General features: G+C 41.6%; 1 protein-coding gene across 4 annotated transcripts in view; it reads right to left on the minus strand.

Moving 5' to 3' along the window:
• PTPRB (protein tyrosine phosphatase receptor type B) overlaps window positions 1-16788 on the minus strand; it is a 147822-nt gene that overhangs the window by 9477 nt on the left and 121557 nt on the right. For all 4 annotated transcript variants that reach the window (XM_004386442.1, XM_004386445.3, XM_004386444.3 and 1 more), the window contains 10 exons: window positions 15259-15358; window positions 14365-14448; window positions 14244-14261; window positions 14040-14121; window positions 13313-13403; window positions 12632-12708; window positions 10084-10218; window positions 8737-8859; window positions 8387-8550; window positions 5164-5299 (listed from right to left, as the gene is read on the minus strand). In XM_004386442.1, the coding sequence (XP_004386499.1) occupies window positions 5164-5299; window positions 8387-8550; window positions 8737-8859; window positions 10084-10218; window positions 12632-12708; window positions 13313-13403; window positions 14040-14121; window positions 14244-14261; window positions 14365-14448; window positions 15259-15358 (1010 nt within the window). The remainder of the gene's footprint in view (window positions 1-5163; window positions 5300-8386; window positions 8551-8736; window positions 8860-10083; window positions 10219-12631; window positions 12709-13312; window positions 13404-14039; window positions 14122-14243; window positions 14262-14364; window positions 14449-15258; window positions 15359-16788) is intronic.

A 16788-nucleotide genomic window follows, 5' to 3' on the forward strand; every position in this document is an offset into this window, starting at 1 on the left:
CATTAACAACCTGCAATATGCAGATGACACAACCTTGCTTGCTGAAAGTGAAGAGGACTTGAAGCACTTACTGGTGAAGATCAAAGACCACAGCATTCAGTATGGATTACACCTCAACATAAAGAAAACAAAAATCCCCACAACTGGACCAATAAGCAACATCATGATAAATGGAGAAAAGATTGAAGTTGTCAAGGATTTCATTTTCTTTGGATCCACAATCAACACCCATGGAAGCAGGAGTCAGGAAATCAAAAGACGCATTGCACTGGGCAAACCTGCTGCAAAAGACCTCTTTAAAGTGTTGAAAAGCAAAGATGTCACCTTGAAGACTAAGGCGTGCCTGACCAAAGCCATGGTATTTTCAATCACATCATATGCATGCAAAAGCTGGACAATGAATAAGGAAGACCAAAGAAGAATTGACGCCTTTAAGTTGTGGTGTTGGTGAAGAATATTGAATATATCACGGACTGCCAAAAGAAAGAACAAATCTGTCTTGGAAGAAGTACAACCAGAATGCTGCTTAGAAGGAAGGATGGTGAGACTACATCCTACATACTTCGGACACGTCAGGAGGGATCAGTCCCTGGAGAAGTACATCATGCTTGGTAGAGGATCAGCGAAAAAGAGGAAGACCCTCAATGAAATCGATTGACACAGTGGCTGCAACAGTGGGCTCAGGCATAACAATTGGGAGCGTGGTGCAGGACCGGGCAGTGTTTTGTTCTGTGGTGCATAGGGTTGCTATGAGTCGGAACCAACCTGAAGGCACCTAACAACAACAACAACAGTGACTGGTTCAATGTGGAAACTGTAGGAAAGGAGTCAGAATCCTAGCTTGGGCAAACAGATAGATGGCAATGCCATTAACTGAAATTGGAAGGAGCAGGAGCAAGAGGAGTGGTTTGTCCTTGGTTTTTGTTTTTTTAAAGAAGGATAATGAGTTTTGTTTTGAGCTTGTTGAGTTTGAGATAAACTGTAAGGTTTCTATAAGGTTCTTGAAGCCATGGGAGTTCTTTCTTCATCACAAGGAAGGGAAATTGAGAGAAAGAAGAGCAGTGCCTTGAGGACAGAACCTTGGGGAACGTGGACATTGAAAATGCAAGTTGAGGAACAAGAGCAACGGAATCCTCAGAGAGGAAGCAGAAGAATAAGGAGAGAGTAGGGAAAAGTAGAGTTATATCTAAGGAGAAGAAGGAAGGGCTTTTGCACATCATGTTACCCCTGCTCTGAAAGTCAGCTGGTGATATTTATAATCGAGTTCCTGCTCTTTGCAAAAAGTATCTTCAGAGTTCTGGGAAGATATATGAAAATTATATATGTGGCTCAAGAAACCTCTGACAATAACTAGGAAGCCTGAACACACACACACACACACACACACACACACACGGCTCAAGACTACTTTACAATGTGATAGCCTCCTCTTGCGAAGATTACTAATTAAATATTGTTTGAGTTTGCAGAAGTTAACAATAAAGTAATAATAAAACATTGATGCTGTCTTCTTAGCAACATAATTGTAGGATATTTTTTCTTTCACTTAAGAGATAAAACAATATTTAGGACATAAAGAATGAATACAAGTCCCTACCCTCCAGGAACTGTTAGTTTGATGGAGAAAACTGAAGGAAAACAATTATGATGTGATAAAATTCTATAACTCTTAATGAAATGACAGATCTAGACAGTGATCATCAGTGACTGCTAAAGCTGTTAAGTGAGAGGTTGATGGGGAGCATTAGAATGGATGGTTCAGGCTGAGATCGCCTGAAGCCACTGTCAAATTCATCTGCTCTTAAAGAGAGACACAGACATGAGGTGCCTTCTGATGTAATGCAAGAGGAAGTACTCAGTGCCCCCCTGTGAGGTACTGTGCCCATAAAATGGAACCTGAAGTTAATCAAGCCTCTAGATCTAACCACCAGGGGACAAGAACTAAGCGGGCATTGGTGGTTCAGTAGTAGAATTCTTGCCTTCCATGAAGGCGAACCAGGCTTAATTCTCTGACAATGTACCTCATGTGCAGCCACCACCCATCTGTCAGTGGGGGCTGGTGTGTTGTTATGATGTTGAACAGGTTTTAGTGTAGCTTCCAGACTAAGATGGATTTTCTACCTCTGAAAATTAGCCAATGAAAACCCTGTGGATCACAATGGTCCAATCTGCAACAGATCATGGGGATGGTGTAGGACTGGCATCATTTTGTTCTGTTGTGCATGAGGTCGCCATGAGTCAGGCTGACTCAAGGGTAGCTAACAACAATAAGGAAGAGAGGAATACATTACTACTATGAAAAAGCAATCAGTCACATCCAGAAGGTGGGAAAATCTACAGAACAAATGAACTGGTTAACAAATAAATGGTATGGAAAATAAACTGGAGGGTGCATTATTATAGATTAAAAGAGATTTAAAAGATACAGTAACCAAATGCAATGTGTAGACTTTGTTTGGATTCTAATTCGAACCAACTGTAAAAAGTAATTTTAGAGATAATTAGGGTAGGTAAACATTGACTGGATTTTAGATGATACTAAGGAATTATGGTTAAAATTGTTAAGTGTGATAATGCTATTGTGTTTATATTTTTTTAAAAAAGAGTCTTTATCTGTAAGAGATATGTACAGAAGTATTTAAGGATGAAATGATGTGATAATTAGGAATTGATTTAAAATATTCTAATGGGGCTAAGGGGTAGGGAAAAAATGTATGTAGGATATAGATTAAAAAAAAAACAGAATATAGAATGCTGATCGTTGTAAAAGCTGGGGTTTGAGTACATGAAAATTGATTATACTATTCTCTCTAGTTTTGTGCATTGTTTTTGATCCCTGCCCTAAAACTAAGGAGCCCTGGTGGTGCAGTGGTTAAGCGCTTGGCTGCTAACTGAAACGTCAGTGGTTGAAATCCACCAGTCACTCCGGGGGACAAAGATGTGGCAATCCGCTTCCATAAAGATTACAGCCTAGGAAAGCCTCTGGGGAAGTTCTACTCTGTCCTGTAGGGTCACTATGAGTTGGAACTGACTTGGTGGCAATGGGGACCCTAAAGATGGGAGTGCTTGGTGGTGCAACTGGATAATGCATTTGGCTGCTAATTGAAAGTCTGGGGGTTCAAGTCCATCCAGAGGTGCCTCCTCTGAAAGGAAAGATCAGTCATTGAAAACCCTATGGAGAACAGTTCTGTTCTGACACAAATGGGGTCACCATGAGTCAAAATCGACTTGACGGCAACTATTTTTTTTGTTTGTTTTTGACTCTGAATCTGCACTGTCCAAAATGGTAGCACTAGTCACATGTGGCTATTGAGCACTTGAAATGTGGCTAGTGTGTCTGAGGAACTGAATCTGTATTTAATATTAATTAATTTACATTTAAGTTTAAGAACTGTTATTAGAGTCAGTCATTGGATGTAATTCTGATAGTTTTGTGCATTAAAAAAAATCCATAATCAAACATTCAAAAAACAAGCATGTTGTAATAATTGGTATAATGAAAGTACTCCCAGCCGAGGACAGCGGTGGAGGCAGAAGACGCTGGGGGTGGGCACAGCCAGAAGGAGGCAATGAGACCAGCGTTTTCCAACACGTGCTACAGAATGTGAGTTCTGCAAGATACTAGTATGTGCTGCACAAGAAAAGAGTTCAGTTGGTTTTGGGAATAGTGGGCTCAACAAAGCTCAAGGGGAGCCTTTGCTGCAGGACACGCCAATTTTGTGGAGCACTGCTGCCTAGGCAGTTTCATATGTACTGAGACTTTTGCTGTTGTTGTTGCTGGCTGTAAGTCAAGTTGCCCCTGACTCATAGCTACCCCACGCACAGTGGAACAAAACATTTCCCGGTCCTGTGCCATCCCATGATTGGTTGTGGTTCAGAGCATTGCAATCTATAGGGTTTTCATTGGCTGATTTTCAGAAGCAGATCACCAAGCCGTTCTTCCTAGTCTGTTTTAGTCTGGAAGTTCCACTGAAACCTGTTCAACATCATAGCAATATGCAAGCCTCCACTGACAGACAGGCGGTGGCTGTGCGTGAGGTGCATTGGCTGGGAATTGAACCCTGGTCTCCCGCATATAAGGTGAGAATTCTACCACCGAACCACCACTGCCCCCTTTAAGGGAGATATAATAGGATGTGGAACTTTTAAACCTTTTTGACCATGGGAATCTGTTTTTTTTTAAAAGAGAATTTTGCAGGGTTCCTTGGGGATTAAAAAAAAAACCCAACTTGGGAAACACAAAATAAGGGAACTTGAGCCTTGGGAGGCAATTATGCAGGGGTGTGAAAGGCTTGGGTCTGTTTACAACATAGTGTGGGGCCCAGATCTAACTCTGAGGCTGTGGGACAGTAGGCTGGTGCTCACTGCCTGGGATTCTTTAGACCAGGGTTCAAGTCCCTGCTTGGCCACTTCATGGCTGCGTGCCTTGTGTAACCCTTCACCCTCTGAACCTCAGTTTTCTAGCCTGAAAAATGGGAAATAATACCTCCCTTATCTGGTTAGTGTGGAAATTTAATGAGATAACATTGTTTTAAAATGCCCTGCAAATGTCAAAGGAATGGAAGCTGTTAGCCTTCACTATCACCCCCTTGGTGTCTCCAGAGGTGGGAGTGCAGGTGGGAGTGGGCTGTAGGGGAGAAGAACTCTACTTCCTGTTTACTAATTGATGTTCTTGTGCTCAACCACCAGCCCATCTTAAAATGATCTCCAAGATGGGCTGCCTTGGCCATTCGCCAGGCATAATGTATTAAAAAAATCCATCTCTCAAAATTTGGAAACAGATAGTGGTGATGGTCATACAACATGACGATTGTAATTAATGTCACTGTATTGGACATGTAAAAAATGTCGAAATGGCAAATGGGTTGTTATATATATACTTATCACAATTAAAAAAAATAAAAAAGCCACAAGGAAGAGGGGGAGAGAATCCATCTCTCTTCCTAACCACCCATAGGGGATGGGCGACCAGCTCAGTAAAGATAAGTGCAAACATCATCTTCAAGGTCACTGAGGTTCCTTTTCAAATAAGCCCTGTAAAACATCTATGTTCAGTTCTCTCTTTCTCTTCCTAGTATGTCCTAGTTCTTTCTCCTTGTCAGATTGAAGCCCCGGACATTTTTGACGGGGGAAGGTCTGTATCCTTCAGCCTGTAACTCTTACCTCAGTCTGGACCATGTGAACCCTATGAAGTCTTAGGTCATTCACAGCTCCATAAATGTCCACAGAGTCTTTGGAGTCTAGTTGCTGGAGGATTCGGTCCAATGCAATAAATGTTCCAGTCCTACCCACACCGGCGCTGGAAGAGATGGTGAAGGAAACCTTTTTATTTGTTTTGCCTTTCAAGACTGCATCCATAAACTCTGGCACAATCTTTCTCTTCCCTTTCTATTCATGAGAGAATACACGGATATTTCTTTCTCTCAATCTGCTAAAACATAGAGCCCCTCCCCTCTGTCTCTTTCTCTTTCCTTCCTCTCCCCAACCCTCTTCCCACCAGGGGTAAGTACTGCTCTGCATTTGGTATCATTTCCATGGATGTTTTTATATTTTTAAACTTATATATGATGTCTATAAACAATATATTTATGTTTCAAAAATTTACTAAAATGGTAGCAGGTTTTATATACACTTTTGCCAGCCTTTCTACTCAACACTGTGTTTTGAGATTTATCCACGGTGTTACATGTGGATCTAATTTATTTTGACTACTCTATAGAGTTCACAAAGAAGCCCTGGTGGCACAGTGGTTAAAGCAATTGACTGCTAACCGAAAGGTCAGAAGTTCAAAACCACCAGTGGCTCCGAGGAAGAAAGATGTGGCAGTCAGCTTCCATAGAGATTTATAGCCTCCGAAACCCTCTGGGGTCACTATGAATCAGAATCAACTCAATAGCAGTGGGTTTGGTTTTGGTTTATAAAATTCACAAACCATAGCTAATCTATTCCGTACTGATGGTCAGTGAAATCATTTCCAGTTTTTGTTAAAAAGAGTGTTGCCAGGAACATCATTGTGCACGTGTGAAGATTTCTCTAGGACTGACACCTAGAAGCAGAACTGCTGGGTCATAGGGTATGTACACTTTCAACTTCTCTATAGTGCCAAATGGCTCCCCAAAACGGTTGTAAAATCTGAGGATTTTTGATGCACACGTTTTTAAGAAAAAAGATCAGTTCTCCAGTAGTCCTGGGTGAACACCTGCCATTCTTCAGAACGCATAAAGCTAGGCCTCACAGTACTATTAAAAACATCAGGGTTCCGATGACGTATAAAAGCAGGGCTCCTAGGACGCCAGGCTGACTGGGAGAAAATGAGTGCATCTGACATTTCTCTTCCTGTAGCAATTCCCTGCTCCTTATTTATTAGTGCGGATCAGTTAGGGCTCTCAAAGTGCTATTGCAAACATGAATTAGCTAAACAACAGGCTCCCCAGAGAGGGAGAGATAAAGAGAGAGAGAGCTTGTTAGATTGATTTTGTGCACATACTGTTGGAGGCAAAGAAAGGCCAAATAAATAGCCCCAGAACTGGAAATGAATCAGGAGCAAGCAGGCACCACGCTGATTTGTAGATAAGTCTTTTTATCTGCCTAATGGGCTTCCATGCCTCAGGGCCCATCTCTGGCTGTTTCTTTAACCTCAACACTTTGAGAGCACCAGTGAAGTCTCAAACTGAAAGGAGATTTTGAAAAGCAGAGATAAGTATTGTTTCAAACCGAAGAGATAAGAAAAAAAAAAAAAAAAAAATGAAGGAAAAAAGCGAAACTGAGAGGGGGGCTGCTAGTAGGACAGAGGCGAAAGGGCTCAGTCAGCAAGTTCCGAGGTTTTGTGCAGAACATGGCCATGCTATGCCCCACTGTGCTATGTGACCAGGGGGAGACCAAAGAAGCAATGACGGTGGCTCAACTCAATAAGCTTACAGCCTGGTAGGGGAGAAGGGATGAAATCACAGAAATCAGTGAAAACATGCAGGAGAGACAGAAATTTAAGAGCAAAATCAGATGCTACAGATAGCAAGTGCTTCTAGAGCTGGAGGCAGGTCTAGAACAGGGGTCTTCAAGGATGGATGCGCAGGGGATACATTGGCAGTGGAGAGAGATTAGGCAATTCCAAAAGTAAGAATGGAAAGAAGTAAAAATGAGCTTGTGCTGTCACCTTTCTGGCTAGACCGGGAGGGTAGCTGTTGGAACCTGGATTGAGGGTGAGATGTAGCCCGAATATGGAGGGCATGGAAATCACATAAGGATTTTGCATTTTGTATAGTAGAAAAAAGAGCAAGATAGAGAGAGAAGTATAGACAGTGAGGCTGAAAGAGAGGTGGGAGATGAAGAAAGTGGAAAAGAAGTCAGTATAGAAGAGAGAGGCTGGGGAAGAGAAGAGGGAAGAGAGCCTAATAAAATCCTCCGGGTCTACACCAATGTTCACTGCAGCACTGTTCACAATAGTCCAAAATGTCCATCAACAGATGAATGGATAAACAAACGTGGTACATACACACAATGGAATATTACTCAGCCATAAAGGGAAATGAAGTCTTGACGCATGCTACCACATGAATGAACCTTGAAAACATTATGTTGAGTGAAATGTTAGTCACAAAGGGACAAATATTTTATGATCCCACTTAAACGAAATCGGCAAATACATAGAGACCAAAGTTTGTTAGTGGTTACTAGGGGTGGGAAAGAGGAGGAAAAGGGGAGTCTTTGCTTAGAGATCACTGAGTTTCTGTTAATGGTGGTGAAATAATTTGGAAATGGATAGTGGTGATGGTTGTAAGACATGATGCTCATAACCAGTGTCACTGAATTGTACAAAAAAATGTTGAAATGGCAAATTTGTATAAAAATTATATATATATATGTATATATATATATAAAACAAAGCTAGGCAGCCTTAGCAGTGGAGGTCCAGCTTCCATATACACATATACATATGTACATATATGTATGTGCATGTACATACATATAAGAGCACTCGTGGCGCAGTGGTTAAGCATTTGACTACTAGCCAAAGGTCAGCAGTTCAAATCTACCAGCCACTCCTTGGAAACCCTCTGGAGCAGTTTTACACACACACACACGCACACACACACACACACACACATATATATATACACACACACATATATATACATATATACACATATATACATAGCCATATATATACACACACACATATATATATATACATACATATGTACACACACATATATATATGTATAAAGAGAGAGAGGATGTCTTCGGGGCTCAGAAGCTGGTTGGACCAGACAAATCCTCCACCCACCAGATTCCCCATGTTTATGCCTTTTTTTTCAGTCTCTTGGGCACAGTAGACACAGTAGACCCTGTATGGCTGCCATTTTTTGGCTCCCAGGTTGCTGAGTACCTGCAGTGCACCACGGTGGGCCCAGCACCTGGGGTTCTGTTGATGTAGTCTCTGACGGTTCTCACAAACTGGATAAGGGACTGGGTGGTCTCAGGGACTCCATGGTCTGGCCACACCGTATAGTGAAAGTGGCGGATGAGTCTGTGTGAATCCAGCTGTTCCTCCTGCAGGAGCAGAGAGTAGACTTTTAAGAAGAATGACTCAAGGCAAACCTTCGACTTTGCCAATTGTGCCTATGCAGGAATTCGTATGAGTTGAAACTCCAGGACAGGAACCAGCAAAACTGGGATTCACAAATCTCCATCTTTCTAGGCTAGGTTGTTAAATGAAATTAAAACAAACTAACGTACGCTGCATATCTTAAACTCCCTGATGGTCCACTCTGGCAGCACAGACTCTGAGAGCATCTGCAGGATGAGGTCTCCGTAGTAGAGGGAATCCTGGTCTGCTGGCCAGTAATGGTCACACTTGACCTAGACGAAGACAGACAGAAAAAATGCGAGACCGGAAACGTGACTCCTTTGTGAACCTGGACTTTCCCTCCTTGCAAGGTCTTCCTGAGTTAGGAACCAGAATCAGCTGCTAAAGCCATTTGGCCATCTGCTTTGTATTAACCTGTTCATGGCCAGTGCTGAAGTCAGGTTGCTTCTCTAGGAGAGTCCAAAGCAGCTGATGACATTACACAAGGAGCAAAATCCCCATCTTTTGGACTCATTTCCTTCCATTTCATGCAGTCTTACACAGCTTGAGTATATCTACTGATTTTCTCAGTATTCCAGTTCTACTAGCAGATAAACCATGTCTTAAAATTTATCACTCTTTCTGAAAAAATACCTAGTTGAGCAGAGGAAGGCACTGTCTTCCTGGCCTGTCTTGTTCATATTTTGATATCAGTGTCCTGACCTGGACCAAGTGCTATGTCCCAAGTGATCTTTGAAAAGTCAGAACATTTAGCTAAGCCTGTGTTTACATGTACAAAGATGGGAGAAAAAAGACTGTGGACAAATATTTATTGAGCACAGATACTGGGCACTTTACATGTAATCTCTCTTTTTTAATCCTCAGAGTAACCTAAATAAAGTAGAGGGTTATAAGTGCATTCATTAAGAGAAGTTTGCTAAATTTTTCCAGGTAACAATTTTACTTTTTGTGTATAGACACAGTCTAAAGCTCACTTCTTTTTTTTGAAAGCAGAGGCAGGCCCAGTGACTCTGGTAAGGTCTCTCCCCTAGCCATACATGGAAGGAGGGAGCAACAACTGGCCAGTTACTCTTCTCTGGAATGGCACTTCCAATCAGGGATGAGTTACCCAATCAGCAAAGTACACCTGGGCTTACTTACTAATCTGTAGTGCACAATATTACCTGTTTTTCACCACATCAAAGACGTGGTGAAACCCATGTGACATTGTGCACTACAGATTAGTACCTTGCTTACTGGTTAATCCACCCCTGCTTCCCATAATTCCAGTCCACATTTGGAGATACCTTTGATTGAAGCTTCAGAACTAGAATCAGAATCAGGCCCTGCCTGGATCTACTATTTAGGCCTTTTATGACTGAATGGCTTGATTCCCTAACAATGTTCTCACATGATCGCTACTTGGTTTTTGTAGGGTTTAACTTTTGATGGTGGGAGTGAATTCCATCCAGCTGGTGGAAAGCAAAGCTCTGAAGCCAGGGAGGCTGTTTACTCACTCGGCCCTTCTCGACACACTGGGTCACCATGACAATGTTGTGAACGTTCTGTTCCCACGCCATTTTCCAGAAGTCATCCTTGGTGCCAGGAAGCGGTCCCTGAGTAGCGATGTATTCTCTTCTGAAGTTGTTGCCCTGAGATGAATTTACAATATGGAGAGTCAGAAACAATAGGCCTCTTCAGAACTATAAACAAAGACTTAGCTCTGCAGATTAGATGATATGTAGGTCTCTGCCATGCCCCTGATTTGAGAAAAAGATACTCATACAAGTGTCAAGGTTTGGGAGCAGAAAGGACAAAGCCCAGAGCACTGAACTATTGTTGAGAGTGAAATTCCTTTTTATTAGGCTGAGTCTATTCTAAAAGGCAAATAGAGGATGCAGGCAATGATCTAGAAAACACTTCACCCTCAGTTATGTGGACAAGTGTCTCAGTTCTTTGTGTGTGTGTGTGTGTATGTGTTAGACTGTGGGACTGACTTTGAGCCAGCTCTCTCCCTATTTAACTTAGAAGAATTTTAGTCATTTTGGATGACTGACATTAGAATAATGTTAGAAAGGGATGTCATACAAGGGAAACTTAAGGGTAGAGAAACCATTGTTTACTGAACATCTACCATATGACAGGGACATTGGTGGTCCAGTGACAGAATTCTCACTTTCCATACAGGAGACCTGGGTTCAATTCCCGACCAATGACCCTCACATGGGGGCTTGTGTGTTGCTATGACATTGAACAGGTTTCAGTGCAGTTTCCAGACTAAGACAGACTAGGAAGAAAGGCTTGATTTACTTCCAAAATATCAGCCAATGAAGACTCTATGGATCCCAATTTCAGATCCCCAGCTGATCACAGGGATGGTGTAGAATTCTGTTGTGCACAGGGTTGCCATGACTTGGGGGTCAACTCAGTGGCAGATAACAGCAACAACAATAACAACTGTGTGAGAGGCAGTGGACCAGGAGATTTTACAGATCTTATTTAATCCTAACTAACAAGGGGGAGTTATTTTCAGCCACTCACTCTGTACTCCAGCAATACAGAATTACTTGTAGATTCCAGTCAAAGTTCTTTCTCTTCTTGCCTCTTCTGAGGGCCTCTGCAGTTATGTCACCTCTGCCACCCTTCAACCTGCTGCCCACTGCAACGCTGTTTCTCATCTGGTTAATCCTTATTTATCCTCCAAGTCTCAGAATGTTGCCTGCTCTGTGGAGTCTTCCTTTATCTTTTGCAGGGTGATATTCTCCTCCCAGATGCTCCCATGGCATCCTCTCACTTCTTGATACTCAGAGTGTGGTCCTCAGACCAACAATATTGGGACCATCTGGAAGCCTCCTAAAAATGCAGAATCCCAGGCTCCACTTCAACCCTCCTGAATTAGAATGTGCATTGTAACAAGATCCCCAGATGATGAATGTGTATGTTAATGTTGGAGAAGACTGCTCTAGCACGTTTCTTGTGGCATGGCCTTGTAATATCCTGATGTCTCAACTCTTCTGAGAGTTCCTTTAGGGTCAGGGTCCTATCTTGTCCTATCCCTGCACACAGTTCAGTGTTTGACTTAGAATTAGCACTTACTTAATGTTTATTAAGTGAATGGATGATTGAGGTAAATATTATTAAACTCATTTTTTGGAAAAGGAAACAAAGACCCAGGGAGGTGACATAACTTTCCCAAAGTCACAGGGTCAGCAAGAGGCAGAGGTAGAATTCAAACCCGGATTTGTTTGACCCTAAAGTTCTTTTCACTATATTGTGCTACAGGAAGTTGGCTAGATGCTAGCCAGAATCAGAGCCCAGAGGTTTGACTCAACCTTTGAGTTGTGTTTGTGGTTTTCAAAACTACAAATAAGATGGGATCTGCTTCCCTTGCTAGGCAGCCTTAGCAGGTCATTAGAGGCCCAGCTTTGTTGTTGTTGTTAGCTGCCATCGAGTCAGCCCCAAGTCATGGTGACCCCATGTACAACTGCACAATCAGTTGTAGATTGGGCAATGTTCTGTTGTGATCCATAGGATTTTCTTGGCCATTTTATGGAAGTAGATCACCAGGTCTTTGTTCCTAGTCTATCTTGGTCTGGAAACTGCTGAAACCTGTTCAACACCATGGCAACATATGCAAACCTCCACTGTCAGACAGTGGCTGTGCATGAGGTGCATTGGCTGGGACTCGAACCTGTGTGTTTCTCACATGGGAGGTGAGATGTCTACCATTGAAATACCAGTGTCTCATCCAGCTTCCTTAGGGAGCTCTAATCTTGGCTAAGGGCTGCAGAGAGAAAATGATCTTTGAAAATGCATCCTGGGATCTTTATCATCTTGTGTGACTACATCTATGGTCAAAAATGGGCCTTAGTAGTGATTGAGTTGGACACCCACATTTTATGGCAGCCAGGCATTGTTGGTCTGAAGGCAACAGACATGGTCTTTTGAAAACCTACAAACATTTCCAGACCTTTAAGTGAGGACAGTGGGAACATGCAGGTGGAGAGCCATTTCGAGAGTAGCCACCCATCAAAGCTTCACCCCCAGACAGTATGGTTCACTTACAGGAATGTAGCTGGCATTGATGTAATCAGAGCAAGGGTCATCATCGACATTGGACAGCTTCACCCGCGAGGCATCATCTGGAAGAGTTTATTGAGAGAGATTTGTCACTGACTCCTGGGGTGGTTCTTTTCTTCTACCCCTGGAGTGGATGTGCCAACAAGAAAACAGACAAACAAACAAACACCAAATGCCCTTTGAAGCCCATCTGTGCTTCCTTTTGCAATACTGTGGCATTTGTCTGATGGAGTGGCCAGTTTCCCTTCACTGCTGGAATGAAAACAACCCAGAAAAACTACCTTCTATTGCTTCACCCAATACACTAAGGATAATAATAAAAGAATAATAGCAAACTAGAGATTCTGTTAAGCAAACCCAGGTCTGCTGGACACTGGAGCACTTACTTTAACCCCATTACTATTATTAGGTCTCCAAGGAGAAGCAGTAGGACCACATGGTGAAATGTCAACAGCCTAAGAGGCCTCTTATAACCAGAATTTAAGCTGGTTGTTATCCCTGTGGAGGGAGTGCAATAAAATACAAGTCATTCCTTTTTAAAGGCATTCAGAGCCTGAGATCTTCTGTATCCAGCTATACCATATTTCTTTAGCCCCATTTTATCCCTGGGAAAGAGAATAAATGGCTAGTGGAAAACAGTAGTACAAATTTCAACACAAAACTTACAGGGCAATATATTGTTATATCGATTTTTCCCTCTATTCTCTGGCAAGAGTGCAATGTCACATGATTGGTTTCGACCCACGTCTTTTAAGTCCTATTAAGTAAAAAATAAGTTTGCGAATAGATGAATATGAAATAGGATAAGACAAATCATACAGTTCTTAACACTCAATAGTGACCCTATGTGGCAGAGTAGAACTACCCCAGAGGGTTTCCTAGGCAATAATCTTTAGAAGAGTAGATCGCTAGCTGTGTTTATGGAATACTTAATATCTGATGTACATAAGCTTTGATCCTCGCAGCAGTCCCAAAGGGAAGGATTCTTATTTCCATTTTACAGATGAAGAGATGGAGAGTCAGAGAGGATAACTAACTTGCCCCAGCTCACACAGATGACAAAGCTGGGACACTTTTCACCAAACTACATTTTCTCCCATTCAAGTAAATGTCCAAGCTGAAGAACTGACGGCATTGGGTTTGCATTTGCAGCTTGTCAATTCTTTCTTACCATGTGATCCAGGTAGTACTCTGCTGAGCTATTTCAGAATTCAAACTGGCCTCTGAGATTAGGTAGTATATTGTGCAGGGAATGGATTCTGGCATAAAAGAGCACTCAGCTAAGAATCTGTCATCCTAACTCCTGAGCCCAATCAGCCTGTGATTCCACAGTAAAGGTTAGGACAGAAATTACACTAAGGGATGATAAACCTTTGCTGCATCTGAATTGTACCTCGTATTCCTTGGATAGAAGGTAGTTGGAGTCAGCCTGTAGCTTCATAAAGTGCCCTTCAAACTGGTTTATTTTTATTGGGCTATAATTAAAAATGTAACAAAAAGAAGAGAAAGTTACTGAAGAAAAGGGAAAATGCCATAACCAATCTGAGTTGTATTTCAAAAACACATAATAGAGTAATTAATAAGTTCTCTCTCTTACCAGGATGTTTTCCGGCTACTGTGAGGGGAAGCCAAAAGAAGAAAGACCTCATTAGCATATCTCACATAATATAAACAACTCCTTTTGCAATAAATTGTGTGAAGGAAAATGTGGCAGTTACCCTTTCTGGCCCAGGTTCAAGTGGACAGATAATGGTCGATCCCGGCGAATGCTCAAGCGAGCAGAAGGCCTTTCTTGACCATGGCTGAAACGTAAGGGAGAAGCTTTTTATTCTGGTTATTAAATTTGATTTGAACAAAAATTTTCCATTTATGGTAAGGCTATGCATGTTTCTGCTAATGTGGATTTTTCAGTACTCATGTAGATTTACACGCAGCCAACACCTCTTTGAGGGAAGGAAAGGGGAAGAAGAGCATAAAGAAGAAATAGATTTTTTTCCCACTCAGAAACGGATCTGTGTAATAGCTGAAGATTTGTCTCCTGGTTTTTGGCTACAGGTCATAATCACTTCCCACACTCTCAATAAAACTTTCTTTAAAAAAACCAGTAAACCTCAGATGCAAGACATGATTGCAAGAAAGAGGACAATGTGCCAAATAAAAGAAATTCCCTAAGAAAAGAGGGTATGGCATTGAGGCAACATGCTATTTGGTTCTTTTCGGTCCCTTTTTAAATTTGGATGGCAGATATGAGCCAAAAATGGTGATGTCAGCCAGAATTTTCAGCATACTTTAAGAAAGTACTTAGGCACACAATTTGCAAACATCTCTGTCTTCATGAACAGACTAAACCACAGAACTTTTTTTTCCCCTGTGCAAAAGAAGTTATTTCACATTAAAATGAAGTTGCAGAGGCTCCTCAGTCTCCTGATAAGAGCAAAATTCATCAAAGGTATACAGAGGAGCTGAAAAAATGTGAATCGTGGTTTTAGAGTTTGATTTCTGCTTTTGTTGAGGAACAAAGATGATTTAACCTGGGGAACTTATTTTCTTTTCTTACTTTTCAGTCTAAATGGTATTTTCAGTTGCATCACCAAAGGGGCCTTTATACTCACCTAACTTTCTGTCTGCAGATGAATAAGGCAACAACAGCCACCAGCATGCCAATTAAGAACAGACCAGCACTCACACCTTCAATAACTCCGAACAAGGGCTCTGTAATAAGCCAGATGGAAACAACAAACCCAGGTGGGAAAATTAGCGCTAAGGAAATGAAGCCTCTCTCCCAAGGAACACTGTGATAGATGAAGTTTTGGTGACCTCCACGTTGAAGCATTTATTATCCAAAGGCTAGGAGTATGCAATGGATAAGATGAAATGAGGGCTACTATCCTCTAACAGACAAGCCAGTCATTATACTTGAAGTTCATATACTTTAAGTTAATGGTGTTTGGCTTATAAGGGAATTTTGGACTTCTTTTGTGCTGGTTTGGAGCCCTGGTGGCACGGTGGTTAAGAGCTCGCCTGCTAGCCAAAAGGTGGCAGTTCGAATCCACTAGCTGCTCCTTGGAAACCCTATGGGGCAGTTCTACTCTGTCCTACAGGGTTGCTATGAGTTGTAATCGACTGAATGGCAATGTTTTTTTTTTCTTTTGTTGGGGGTGGGGGTGGGGGGGAGTTTGTGCTTGCTTATAAAACTTGGGACATCTGAGATAAAGGCCCGTATTTAGAATGGAGAACATGTTGTTTGCCACCAAAATAAAAATGCTATTTCATTTATATGAAATATGTTACACAGCATCTGGGGTTTTGGCAAATCCAATGAGTTGACTGAAGCTTATTTTAAAGAAATCTCATTTTTATTACCTGGTATGATAACAGCCACTGGTGTTTATGAACAGGTAAGAGTAACCCATTTGTCTAACAGCTTGATTGAAATATAATTCACATACCCTACAATTTACCAATTTAAATTGTATAATGTAATGGTTTTTAGTACAAAGTTTTGCAACCATCATCACAATCAAAATTATAACATTTTCATCATCCCCAAAAGAAACCCCATACCCACTAGCAGTCACTCCCCATTTCCTTTCATCCTCTCCAACTTGCCTAGAGTTGGGTTTGATGCCAGGGGCAGATTAACCAGTAAGCAAGGTATGCACAGGCTTACAGTAAGTAAGGTATGCATGGGCTTACTCGCGGTTAGCTACAAATCTGTAGTGCATAATTTCACCACATCAAAGATGTGCACTACAGATTTGTAAGTAAACACAAGTAAGTCCATACATACCTTGCTTGTTGGGTAATCTGTCCATGTTTGTTGCTGTCAAGTCGGCTCCAAGTCATGGCAACCTAATATAGAACAGAATGAAATATTGCCTGGTCCTACACCATCTTCATGATCTTTGGTATGTGAGCCCATTGTTTCAGATATTTATGTCTTTATAGATTAACCTATTTTGGACATTTCATATAACTTAATTGATATATTATGTGGTCTTTCATGATTAGCTTCTTTCACTTAGGATAATGTTTTCAAGTTCATCCATGTTGTAGCAAGTATTAGTACTTCATTCTTTTATATGACTGACGAATATTCCATGTACAGATATACCACATTTTGTTTATTCATCCAGCAGTTA

This window comes from Trichechus manatus, unplaced genomic scaffold, assembly GCF_000243295.1.
Source record: "Trichechus manatus latirostris isolate Lorelei unplaced genomic scaffold, TriManLat1.0 scaffold00164, whole genome shotgun sequence".
Lineage (NCBI taxonomy): Eukaryota > Metazoa > Chordata > Mammalia > Sirenia > Trichechidae > Trichechus > Trichechus manatus.